The sequence below is a fragment of the Fonsecaea pedrosoi genome, assembly GCF_000835455.1.
Source record: "Fonsecaea pedrosoi CBS 271.37 unplaced genomic scaffold supercont1.1, whole genome shotgun sequence".
NCBI classification, from domain to species: Eukaryota; Fungi; Ascomycota; class Eurotiomycetes; order Chaetothyriales; family Herpotrichiellaceae; genus Fonsecaea; species Fonsecaea pedrosoi.
In genome coordinates, this window is record NW_013550615.1 from 3,675,778 (window position 1) to 3,688,466 (window position 12,689).

The 12,689-nt window shown below is 51.8% G+C and overlaps 3 protein-coding genes across 3 annotated transcripts; 1 reads left to right on the top strand and 2 right to left on the bottom strand.

Moving 5' to 3' along the window:
- Positions 1 to 1,327: 1,327 nt before the first annotated feature.
- Z517_01335 (uncharacterized protein) lies at positions 1,328 to 2,455 on the bottom strand (the record flags this gene model as incomplete). Its single annotated transcript, XM_013434296.1, has 1 exon — positions 1,328 to 2,455. The coding sequence occupies one exon, from the start codon at positions 2,453 to 2,455 to the stop codon at positions 1,328 to 1,330; it is 1,128 nt and encodes a 375-aa protein (XP_013289750.1).
- A 3,775-nt stretch (positions 2,456 to 6,230) lies between these two features.
- On the bottom strand, positions 6,231 to 7,736 carry Z517_01336 (uncharacterized protein; the record flags this gene model as incomplete). The annotated part of the gene is made up of 1 exon (XM_013434297.1): positions 6,231 to 7,736. One exon carries the CDS (start codon positions 7,734 to 7,736, stop codon positions 6,231 to 6,233), a length of 1,506 nt encoding a protein of 501 aa, XP_013289751.1.
- An 833-nt stretch (positions 7,737 to 8,569) lies between these two features.
- Positions 8,570 to 12,157, top strand: Z517_01337 (uncharacterized protein; the record flags this gene model as incomplete). The annotated part of the gene is made up of 1 exon (XM_013434298.1): positions 8,570 to 12,157. One exon carries the CDS (start codon positions 8,570 to 8,572, stop codon positions 12,155 to 12,157), a length of 3,588 nt encoding a protein of 1,195 aa, XP_013289752.1.
- Positions 12,158 to 12,689: the final 532 nt, after the last annotated feature.

Consider the following 12,689-nt stretch of genomic DNA (forward strand, 5'->3'; position numbering starts at 1 on the left):
CAGACAGCCAGACAAGCCAGACTATGCGATGCCGTGTTTCATGTTCGTGATTTCGTAACCTGCTGAGCCACAAGGCACCCGAAGTCTGTCTCTTGCTGTGCCACTGAGGGGGGTATCATCGCCACCGTTCGTCATCATCCCTGCTCTTAGGCCTAGGCCGCTTCTTCATGCATGTCCATGTAGTGTCACCATTGTAGATGCATTGATAGATGGGCGGGGCGCGGACCTCGCTGTCGGAGGAGAGATGGAAGCCTTCCCTTGTCAGATTAGTATGCTTGTCATATGTTGGGGCCTAATCAACTTGACTTGCTCTGGGACCTAGCTTGGTGGGAGCGGAAGAAGCAGACAAGGTCCACTGAGCCACAGTCCAAGGCAGAAGGGCAGCTCCCGACCATTGCCGGGGACATCAAACACATTCACTTCCCTCACCGTGTACCCCAGGAGAATATCCGGGCGCATCAGTCCTGTGAAATCTCCCCATGGCTTGTTCATTTAGAGATGTCCTCGAGGTACATAGCTGTGATTTAGCCGTGAGATGATAGGAGTTTGTTACTGCCGTGTTCCCCGCGGCAGATCATTCTTGTCCCTACCGCTTGTTGACTGGCGAAGAGACCCGGCAACTTCCTCGCTGTACCAAAATCAAGTCGTAATAGGCTCGTTTGGTAAAGAGAGGGATGATCAATGCACTTGTACGTGGTGAGGGAGATGACGCGAGAGGTCATGAACAAACGGCGACACATGCTTCATTTTTGCAGGCAGTGGTACTTCGACTCGAGGTACTCACTCGTTACTACTGATTATCCCATGGCATCAGTATCCAGTCAGCCGCATCACCAAGAATCATCCCCACTGCTTGTTGTGTACATTGAGAAATATCCCATTCTGTCCAGCTCCGCTCCCGAACTGGCAGACTCCACTCATCTCATGTTCCTTGAACCAGGCATTTCATCTCATATCGTGCTCTACTAGGCCCAGCATCGTGCAAGAAAACCTCGTCTGGCGGCGCAACCAGAGCAGGCAAAACAACATTCCAGAGAGAAGTAGAAAAGTGCTGAACCCTTCCGCGTATTTCCAGTTGAACCATAAAACCCCCAATCCTCCCAACGCCATCATGCTAAATCATATCTCGTAGTCGCGTTGCGAACTCCATTACCAGTCCCATGATCCGAAATGCTGCCGGCTTTTGTCCTCAGTTGGCACAACCCGATTCCAATTCCTTTCGTAATCCCGTTGCAGAAAAACCACATTATCACCTAATCAGGCACAAATCCTTCAACAATAGACTGTTTTGGTTTCGAGGAGCCACAGAGGACCCCTCTATTGCGTGTCAGTCATGCTCGTTGCTGCCATTCTTCCTCTTGCTGCCGCCAAAAATCTTCATGGCCTTCTTCCAGCCACCGCTTTCACTTCGATGTGATTTGACACTTGCCAATCCGCTCCCACTCCCGTGACTGATAGTCCCACCCAGCTCGCTCGTTGGTGGAGTGGTCGGTGGGGTTATGACTGCTTCCGTTTCCATAAGGTCACCAACAGGAGGGCTATCCGGGCCTCCGCTGCTGTCAGTCAATGCACTTTCTGAGACTGCGGATGAGTGTGACACGTGCGTCGACAAGCGCACACCGCTCTGCCGACCCAATGCGGACGATAACGAGGATTGTGTCGGTCGATGCTGTTGCGGCGGGGATCGAGTAGCTTCAAACGAGACCGCCGAGGTGTGTGGTGGAGATCGCCGTCGACGAGAAGGCATCCGCCGGTGCAGCCCACGCTCATCGTATGTTAATCGGGAGGGGTCAAGTTCAGCCATATCCGCAAATTCCGACATAGGTGTATATGTCTGGGCATGAGAAACCTGTTTGAGGCTATTGCAAAATGGAATGAAGATCGAATCCGACATCAAGTCGTACATGCGTTTGACGGCAGCATCCAGATACTCAGGACGAGGAGGCTTGAACTCATAGGATCGCTCGATCAGATCATCTCGTTCCTCGGCCGGCAAATTGATTTCCCGCGGAGCACCTGGCTTGACATAGATTTCGAGAAGCCGCGTCCAGTCCTGTATCAATTCCCATCCTTCCTGCGTTTCTATTGTGAGGGGCATGCCTCCCATACTGACTGATGCTTCATCGTACTTATCCGAGTATCTCTTGGCCTCTGTGGTGAATTCGAGCGTTTCTAGGCAGTGCTGTTGCGATAGAAATGCCGTGTATGCAGCCAGGGTGTAGGGCGATGGTGCTTTGTTGTTGAGCACATCGTCCAAAGTCGGTCTTCCTCCCGGTGATAAGACGCCCTCCTTTCGGGCTGCCATACTAATGGGCCTTGCCCGAGGTGGTAATTCTTCCTCCGACATGTTGAAATCTTCAGGAATATCGACCAGGGGATAGACCAAAGGATCAAGACGAGGTGAAGGTTCAGGTGTATATGGCCACGCTATTGAAATCGATTTCTTCTTAACCATTGCGCTGGACTTCGCTTTGACCTGACCGCTGCTGGACGCAAGATACCTAGAGTGAGCGATTATGTTGCACGCCTCGTCTGTACCCAATCCTGCCCGAGGAGTGTACACTTGTCCCAGAGGTGTTCGCCGTGATCTGGACTCGGAATCTCGGCTTATAACCTCCTTGATCAAAGTCACTGTATTCTTCCAGGCCAGGTCTCCGGTGCGCCAGTGTCTTGTTCACGGAGAGCGGCAAAAGGGTGTGGTCCTGAGTTGTACAGAGACACTGCAAGATAGAAGGCTGTCCCGCTGTGTATATCCGAGACTCTTCCTGCCAGCAAGCTTCTTTCCGTGTCACAGAAGAACGCTGTGTAACCACGACAGGGGTTTCTGTAGGGATGGTTCGACTTGTGAAGCGCCAAATGTTGGGCTCGAACGTGGTCCTTTGAAGCGATGAGATGTGTGTGATCTGGCTGGCTGAACGGCTTCGTGAGGGTGTATAACGTGGCAGAAGGGCGTGCGTCGTGTGCTCGGTTGGTGTTCGTCTGAGAAGACGTCAACAGGGCGATCAAAGCGTCCAATTGAAGGCAGGGCCGGCGAGACGCAAAGTGGCGGCAAACCGGGAGGGTGTAATTATTGGTGTGAGCAGATAGTGATGCGACAATAAGATCCTAAAGAGCGACGAGAGAAGGACGAACAGCGCAGCCGCAGATGTTCAATTCAGCACAAACATCTGATTTCCAGTGTTGTCGGAATGTTCCCAAAGTTGAAGATCAAAGGGACATCTGTGAAGTTGATTGGAAACGTTTGACTGAATTCTTTTCGCCTCTGAGCTTAGTGAGATCAAGGCCCGGGCACAGTCATAGTGACGGGGCAGTGGAATGAGGACAACGGTAAGAGGTAACAGTGAGGTGGATGATGGATGTGGATGCCCAGGACACTGGGTGACCAGAAGGAACCCAGAAAGTGGAGAGGCGAAAGATGCTCTTGTGCAAGGTTTAGCTAAGAGTCATACTTCTGTCGTCGCGGAGTGTCGAGGTTTGCTTTGCAGTGCAGCGCGGGCGCAGGCGCAGGCGGAGGCGAGAAGATGAGTGGATTTGGGGATGAAAAGAGTCAATACCCGGAAAGGTCCTTGTCAATCGACCTGGTAGGGGAAGGGATTTGGTTTTTGGCTAGCAAGGTCCTTTCGTGTCAGGCTTGAACAGGCTGCTGTATTATTCCTCCTCGTGGAATGTCAGGATAGATGGTCCCAAGATGGCCTTTCAGGGGTGCGGGAGGGGGGGAATTGGTCGTTGGGAGAGATGGGAACGAGGGTGCATTAGAAAGACGAGGGTAGGGAATACGCGCATGGACAGCAGGCAACCAGAGCGTAATTGACACAAGGGCACATGGCCTCAGGCGTAGGCGCAGGCACAGGCACAGGGACAAACGCAGTCAGTAACAATCAGTAACAGGAGGAGTAGTAGTGACTTGGTACAGACAAGAGCAAGTGGTTCGGACCTGCTGCTGCAACGCTGTTCACTAGCCCCGAGGAGCCTTGCCTTAAGCACCACTAGTCGCCCAGGCTAAATCAGGCCTGCATTTCAATGGAGCCCTCTTCAAGCCTGCGGATTGGCTTGCTTGGGGCGCATTATGATGGGATGATGATCAAATGAGTGCCCACGGGGAGGGGTCCCGTACTACCCCTACGCCTACCACGCCCTAAGGCAAATACCCAAGATGCAAAGGACACCGGGCCACAACTTTAAGAGATTGTGGCAGCCCCCTAACTTGGTTGTCAACTCGTCATCCCTCGTATAACTAAGTACATGGGCCTAAAATACTGGTGACCAGGGCGGCAACTCATAGGGCTGCGAGTTCAAGGACTGTGGTGAGAAAAAAAGTGATGATCAGACAATGCCTACAGGGAACCTCTGCGCTCATGTCCTTTGCTCTTACGTACCTGTTTCTTCCCTGTACGCCCGCCCCCGATCGCCTCCGCCTGATTGGCTTCTAGGCGGTCCTTCGCTGGCTTCTAGCAATTCGCTCAGGCTTCTACGCACATTCCACACATTCCATCACCTTTCCACTCTCTTTCTTCGGTCTTCTACGCGTTTTCCAGAAGTCGGCCCCTCGGCTTCAAAAAAATAGTGATCAAGTCACCTGCCACTGCCCACTTTTTCTGGCAACCTTCATCGTCTCCCAGCGCCTTTTTCAGTGGCCTTGGATGCCCTGGTACCCCCCATTTCAGAGGCAATAAGGGCGGAAAACCCGTTTCCACTGCCCCGCCACAAACACACACACACACATTCCAATACTGGCACCACAGGCGACGACGACAATTTATTGGGTTTTGCTCGCAATCACCCTCGAACCTGATTTTGGCTAAGTTTCTCGCTATTGCCTTCCCTAGATTGTCAGCCTGTTTCGGTGCCGTTGGACCTGCTAATGCCAATAGGTGTGTGGCTACCAAGTAGGATTGTGGACTTTTGTTACCCGGCATTCCCTAACATCCATCTCTCCCGCTACCCGGATTTCGACGACATCAAACTACGAAAAGTCGCCAGATCCTTCTACTTATGAGGCCTGAAACCCTGCCGCTGTGCATCCTTTCTCGCTTGGGCCTGTCCAAGGCCTTCCTCCTTCCCGTTCCCGCCTCACCGCTCCCATCCTAGCCGTTGTATCTATCCAAAATAGCCATAAACGACATAAAATATCTACTAGTGACAATTGCGCGAGAGATATATCTGCTACTGACATTCCACATTCTTCCACTTTAGGGGCCATGGCTGGGATCCCAATCTACACAGCCAACTGCGCGGGGTGGCCATTTGGGGAAAAGATACGTGTAGGTCAGCTGCAACGTATTTACTTTTGGCAGGTGGCGACGGCAATCATTTGTGGAAGTTGTACCCCCGAATAATAGCGGTCACCGAATTGGTCCTGGCACAGGTTGATGGTGTTCGGAACGAACTGCAGAAGATGCGACCACAGACGAAAAAGATAAGGCTCTCTACATATCTTCCCACTTGTCGGTGCACATGCTTTGCATTCTGTCCTTGATTGCACTGTAGATCTCTTCTTCAAGATCTGGGCCGATCGCGTTTTGATTGAGAGGCAGTGACTGGTAAGCATCTCCGGCGACGAATATTGAAAGTCACTACTCCACTTTCAGGAAAGGAAACTCCCGATGTGCCGAATATTACATGCAATACTTCGTCCTCGTAGGTACGACCTGTTGCTTGAGATTTGCCCTCGACTCCACTACACACTCAAACAACAACCGTTCCAGCAGTCATTCATCTCCTTCTGTGCGGAAAAGGATTTGCTCCGTGTCTGGCGTTTCGGAAGATTGGATCGTGGCGACGGCGGCGGACCTCGCTTCCGGGCTTCCACCAGTCTTCTTTCAGTCTTCTAGAAACCTGCCTAGATGAGAGATTTACCCATTTCGCCTATGCTTCCGCTTTTGGGGCGACATCCGGGCGTGTGCCGACACGTGGGCATCCCTGGCATCCTGATGCTACGGTTATTCCATCGTCGGCGCTGCTTCGGACCAACGGCATCATCGTCTTCCAAGGACAGGCGGTTTCTTGCCGCCGGGCTGATCCTCAGCAAGCAACATTCTCGTAGTCAATGGCACTTCCGTGGAGCCGTCGTCGTGTCATGGCTTGCTTTCCCACGTCACCTTGCTCCGCTGCGGACGTTACGATGATGCCCCTAATTGGCCACATGGCGCTGGCCAGGTCAAATTGACAGGTAGTAACTGACTCTCCTGCCGGTGGATCTGTGGCAGGAATTTTCTCAAGGACCGACTTCCTCATCTGTCTTTCTTGTCCTCAAATGGAGCGCTATCCACGCGGATGCGGTGACAAGGACCTCTACCAAGATTTGTGAGATCGAGATCCCAGCCAAGGTGCAGCACAAGGTCCTGCATATTTTTCCATTCTTGTCGATGTTCACGTAATGTGTCAATGATCAACTGAATAGCCGGGTCGAGTCCATCGTATAGCTGCGAGGAATGGCTGTGAATGTCGAGCTTTTCCTCTGAACTGGAAGGCAGAACGTGTTGTTCTGGATCCTGAGTGACCTCGAAAATATCTTGTCGTCCTTGCACGAGGCCATTCTGCTGCGACAGGTTCGCAGCATTTGGGTTGGCTTTTACTCGCGATGATAATCGAAGCAAGTGACAGATTGCCTTTGCCTGTGTTTCGCCCCCGGCCGATTCCTTCAACAGCACAAATCCTTGCTTTGACCGCACATCCCACCAGAGCAAATAGTCTTCGTCCTGGAATACCCTGAGCAGCTGAGAAAAGCAGAGGTCTCTTCGCGAAGGATTGTTCTCGCCCTCAGGTAAGGTTCGTAGGAACTTGTTCACGCTAACACCGACCTGGAAGTCGTTATGGCAATTGGAGGTACGGAACATCTGTCCCAGTCCCAAGATCGATTCCTCCTCACCTACCTCACTCAGACCTTTTGCCCTGCCTCGAAGAAGCGCGCTGAATAAAATAATGGCTCTGTCCTTGTTGAGCGAAGTCAAACGCACACTCTTCACGGCTTTCCAATTCGCCCACAGATGCATTGCCAACAAGGGTATCAAGCAGCACCAAGTCTCAAAAGTGCCGTGCACCTTGCTGACAAGCAGACCTCCGACCCACATACCGACCAAGCTCACGACAGTCTCCTGACTGCCGTCTTTGGCATTGAGCTCTCCGATATTGCCTTCCTTTGCAAAGTGGGAGCTCAAAATGGCCTTGCTGCTCCCGCCAGAAACTCCGCAAACCGCTCTGCACGCATTGCTGACGCAAAGAGTACAGATTCGCCCCAACAGTGGCAGACCAGGGCTCAAGCAGTCTAGGACAAAGGCAATATCGTTGACTATGTCGGCAAAGAAGCGGTAGAACTTGACTTCTGCTTCGATTTTCTGCGAAAACTGGTAGGCAAACAAGATTGTTGCAACCCGCCCGATGGTTTCTTGCGCGATATACAACAACATGGTGGTCACAAGCGAGGCGTCCTCAGACCCTACACCCATGCCAACGAAGACGGCCCGCGAGGCTAGTAGTCCCGCAATGGTAGAGGCAAAAGCCTGCACAGAATCGTAGATCTGGTACGGAGTATAATCTGGTCTGACGGAGCCAGGGTATCCCGCTGGCAGGAAGGGGCCCATGCATTTGGTGAGCAACGATTTCTTGGGCGACATGGATCTCTGGGGACGATGGACTTGGAGCCTTTGAGTCTCAGGATCATATCTGAATGTAACTGTTGCGTGCCCCTGTGGATCCAAGTCTTGAACCTCCAGCTCTGGCACTGATTGTTTGGCCATCTTCCCTGTTGGTGTGGCACCGAGTGGGTTGAGGGTCCGTGGGCATTAGTGAGTGTAACTTAATGACGCGTTGACGCAACTATCAGAGCAGGCAGAGTTAACAAGGGATCATCTCTTCGCTTCCAACAACAGATTTCGGTGGGAGATGTAAAGGTGATGACTTGTGGTTGGAAGAACGTTGATGGTGGAGGTGACAGGAGATGAGGCGAGTTGACGCCGTGATCCCCCGTACAGCGACTACTGCGAAGTATAAGTGACTTGTAAGCCAAAGCGCGAACAACACCTCTCGGCCTCATGTCCTTTCATCCACCAGTTCAGCTTCGATATGTTGAGTTGGAATCTTTTGTCCCCTGATTCCAGCAGTGATGACCTTCGATATAATGCCCAGGCTCAACCGCCGCAACAGAGACCACTGCAGAACCAGTGTTTGGGCTATTCTATCTGCGCCCTTGATTGACTGCGTCTCTACTATTAGAAAAGTCACTTCAACGAGTCAAGATAACTGAAGTCCAGCTCTATACTAGACTGACTGCTCACAGGTCTCGGGACAAGCAATGCGACAACCTGCATCGAAATTGAAGAGACTTGCGTTGCTCCTTCCCGCAGAATTGCCCCTCGTTCTTGCCATCGTCCTTCCCGTCCGCAGTTGAGCATCTTTGATGTTGCCTTTCATCATGGCAGAGTCGTTGAGTCTTTGCCCATATCACGCTGTTTCTTTACCATTTGAAGCCCCAGATGCTTCCCCGTTGTTTCATGGCACCCAACTTTACACGATCACATTTCTTCTCTTTTTCATTCCTTCGGTGTGACCTGCTTTTTACCTGCTATCGAGCATGTGTACCCTGAAGCGCCTCCTCTCGCCTTTTCTTTGCTGCTTTGGCATGCGGCCCTCTGAAGACCACGCGGCATCTGACCTCCATACCCTACCTTCTACGCTTTCGGTGCAACTTCCTGCTTCTCAGATTCCGCACGCTGTAAGCCAGTCAGGCGCACACTCGGCAGACAGGGAAGCCCTCCGCGAACTTTTCCGGTCCTCATCTTCCGTCCGTGGCTATCGAACTGCCTCTCTTCCCTCGGGATCGAATCTCTACAGAGAGCCGTCCTTGGACACTGACTTCAAGTTTGGGCCACAAGATCAACATCGGAAACAGTCTAGCCGAATAGAGCAATTGGGCAATCACATTAAGCAGAAGCTCTCGGAGTCGAGATTGAGCAAGAGCAGCTCTAGACCTCAAATGATATCTGAGCTTACTCCTCACGATACGACAAGACGTGACAATGCACAATTGGGAATGAATGCCCCTGAAGGAACACTGAGCCAGCGATCTACGGGTCTCCTTGAACTTCTTATGTCACGGACTGCAAGTGAGGGTGGTTATGATAGCGATGCGAAGAGCATCCAGACAGCTGCGCTGAAGGCAAGCGATGGCACGATCAAGTTAAGTCCATCGAGGGTGCTGAGCCTGTCTTCACCCGATAGCATTCAGCTCGTTACCACCGACTGTACTCCGCCGTCTCCTACAAGTATTCGTGCACTGATGGACACCCATATCCGATCCGAGAACCCAAAGGCATCATCCACCCCGTCTACATCATCGAATGCCTCCTTTATCAATGTCGTCCAAGGTCAAAGAGACGAATCACCTTTAGGATCCTCGAAGCAACCCGGCAAACTGGCAGCCGATGTTACAATCGAGCTTACACACGGAACTAAATCCAAAACCATGCCTCCTTCGACCGACCCTGACACTCGAGAGCATGATCTCCTCACTCCTTCTTCGTTGAAAGACTGCAGCGAATCTGTAGCTATGCTCAAAGCACTGGAGGGCACCGATTCTGCGGCCAAAAGAGAAAGTCAGATCTCCAATGCGACAGGTCCACGGGCGAGTTTAATGTCGGAGTTAGATCCAAGCCTGCTAGGTTTCATTTCCAAGTATGGTGAGCGCTCGTCAGTCGAGATTTTGGAAAGAATGTCCGGTGACAATGCCGTCGCATTCGTTCGCAAATCGAATTCGTTGGCAATGGCTGACATGGATCCATTCGACGTCTCAAAGCCAGGGAGAGAGGGTATATCGAGAAAAGATCTCTCTTCTCTTGCCGATTCTGACCGAAGCTCGGTCCATTTGTACAATATGCGAATTTCTCAACGCCTCGCAAGTCCGTCCTTTATTGCCTCTGGCAGACCGAATACTAGCCACACGACAACGGCTCGAACACCTAGAGGAAACTCTCTAGACTTCCGACCCTCCACCAGCCAGACATCCGTGGCTGGGAGAGTCGGGGGTCTTATCACGGTTGAGCACAATAGAAGACCGTCGGATCCAGAAACTAAACGACTCTTCGAAGGCGACTTGGTCAGACGACGCACATGCTTCAGCCGGGGGCCTGGCGCTTCACCAATCCACGCCAATACATTTGGAAAGTCCAAATCTTTGACTGGCACCGAGGATGCCTCATCATTCTACTGGAGTGATAGTGAGTTCGAAGATGTTGGACCACCTAGACGAAGTATACGCAAAGGAAATCCCAATAGCATAGCCATTGGCGGGAGGTCAGAGTCCATCAGCTTGCCTATATGGTCTTCTAGTGCCAGCATCGGCAACCTTTCAGTTGCAGAAGAAAGTGCTTGGTTTAGCAGAAAGCGTTCAGAGAACCATCAAGCGATTGAAGAAGAAGGACGGAGTGTTGGGTTCACCAAGAGGAACAGAAGTGTCAGCATGCCAGACCGGAGCAACGTTGATTACTACCTCCATCGTGGTGTGAATTCCCAGCAAGTTCAGCATTCGACGGAAGCCAATGAAGCCATGAGCGAAATCAACACCGATCTTATACTAGAGGCTAGGAATGAAAAATTGACAGAAATCAACGTCCAAGCGATTCGCGACGCACACAATGAAAGAATGAGTGAAATCGAGCCAGCCACTAACGGAGATACCACTGCTTCCCGGCAAGGTCCGTGCAACCAGAAGTCACTTGCCACCTCTCATCCACGAAGGGCACTGCCCTTTTCGAGAATCTCTGTTACTGGACGGCCTTCAAGGTCAGAAGATGGCGATGCAGCAAGATCAATCTACGATGGCCCCAACAAGTTGCACGAGTCTGCCGCCGATATGTGGCAGAGGTCCTTCAAACGGGCTATGGAAGAGCCTGAACGTGATACAATGAGTGGTTTTCTCACATCGCCAAAATTTGATCGTGACGGTAGGAGGAGAAGTACGAGGTCGAGTATCAGTGCAGCTCAGCTGTCCCATCAAAGCCAACAGACCCCGGAGGAAGAAGCCGATTCGAACACCTTGCGAGAGATCAAAGTCCGCAATGGATCATCCAGTGTTGAGAAGCAACGTCGTCTCCAGATCTGCGTAAAGAAACCTGATCCACTCCCATGTGTGAACCCAAGACGCAGCATCACCAACGTTGATGTCGGGAGGGAGACACCTGTCAATCTTCCAGCTAAGAAGACTTCTAGGAAAAAGAGTATCCTAGATATCGGAAGACGATTCACTGTCGTTGGAGCCTCCAGCGAAAGTGACGAGGCTTCAGGGGCGAGTACACCGCTGAAGGATATTTTTGGTCCATGGGGACGTTTTCCCAGCCACACGAGACAGGAGAGGTGCGCCTCAGCAGGGCCCAAGGACGGTGTCGCAACGCGAGACTTTGCTCTCGACTATCAGGACGAAAACACCTCATCCACAGCCCCTCGGACGCCGTGGGCTCGGCCTACACCGACACGAGCATTACATACTCCTGGATCTTGGAGAATGCTGCAGTTTAGTAAGCAAGACGGTGGAGAGAAAGCCAGAACCAAGCGTATACGGGGCACACAGTCTCTGGGTATACGGCATAGCAAGAGCCGAAAAGGACTCGCTGGACGATGGAAAAGACTCTACCGCAGCAGCAGCACCGAATTCAGAGCGTACGCGCACACTCACGGGCATCGGAGCAGCATCAGCGCGGGTGCCAGCGTCGAATATCCGGAGCTTGAAGTGATTGCTGGTGATGAACGTCGGTTTGATGGCTATGGGGCTTTTGGCTGGCGACCAGATATGGATAGATCTGCAGAAACCCGCCACCTACAGGAGCTACAGGTGGTAAATCGTATGCCAGATCGCCCTCCAGAGCCATTGGACACCCAACCTTGGACTCGCATGTATCAGGACTGTGTTGGGAGCCTGTCGGCCTTGAAGAGCGATCCCAACATGAAACTGGGCGGCCTTGCCGAGGTCTCCACTGGATTGTACGACCGGCACGTCACCAGCGACAGTGTGCAGAGCGCAGGGCTGAGGGACAGTACTGTTGATTTCGAACATCAACTCGGGCAGGAGCATGAGACAGTCAAAAGAAAGCTTATCAGCAAGATTGAGAGTATGGACCAGAGTGAGGAGCGATTGGATGTCCACGCAAGGCCCACGGCCGAGGGATAGTTGAGCACTGGCAGGCTGTGCATTGTGGCCGAAGTAATCAGTATTTGATAGTTGACTATGGGTTAGTTGTGGGCAAGTACGGACAGAGGAAGTAGAGATACAAACGGAATAGGCAGGGTTCGAAGCACTTTTGGTTCATTTCCCTATGTTTGACTATGGGGATGACAATGACACTTTCTGTCTGGTATCATGGTGTTTTTGTTACTGTGTAGCACGCGCATGTGCACCTGAGTGCAAAAAAGGAAAAAAAGCTCTTTCAATATCCATCCGATGGCGATCCACGCAATGAGATATCCTGAATGTTGTGATTGTGGTTGTTGGGGTGGCAGGTGACGACGCATTTCAACCTTGTCCTTTTGACCCTGGAATTTCCCAGTGATTGACATTCCTTTCCGTCCATTTTTCATTGCATTGCACTGCATAACATCGCTTCGTAGGTATCGTATGGCATCGTATCATATGGCATGAATGACCATCTGAAAAGCCAGGTGATTTGATGTGATGTGATGTGATGTGAAAGTAAGGTGAAGTG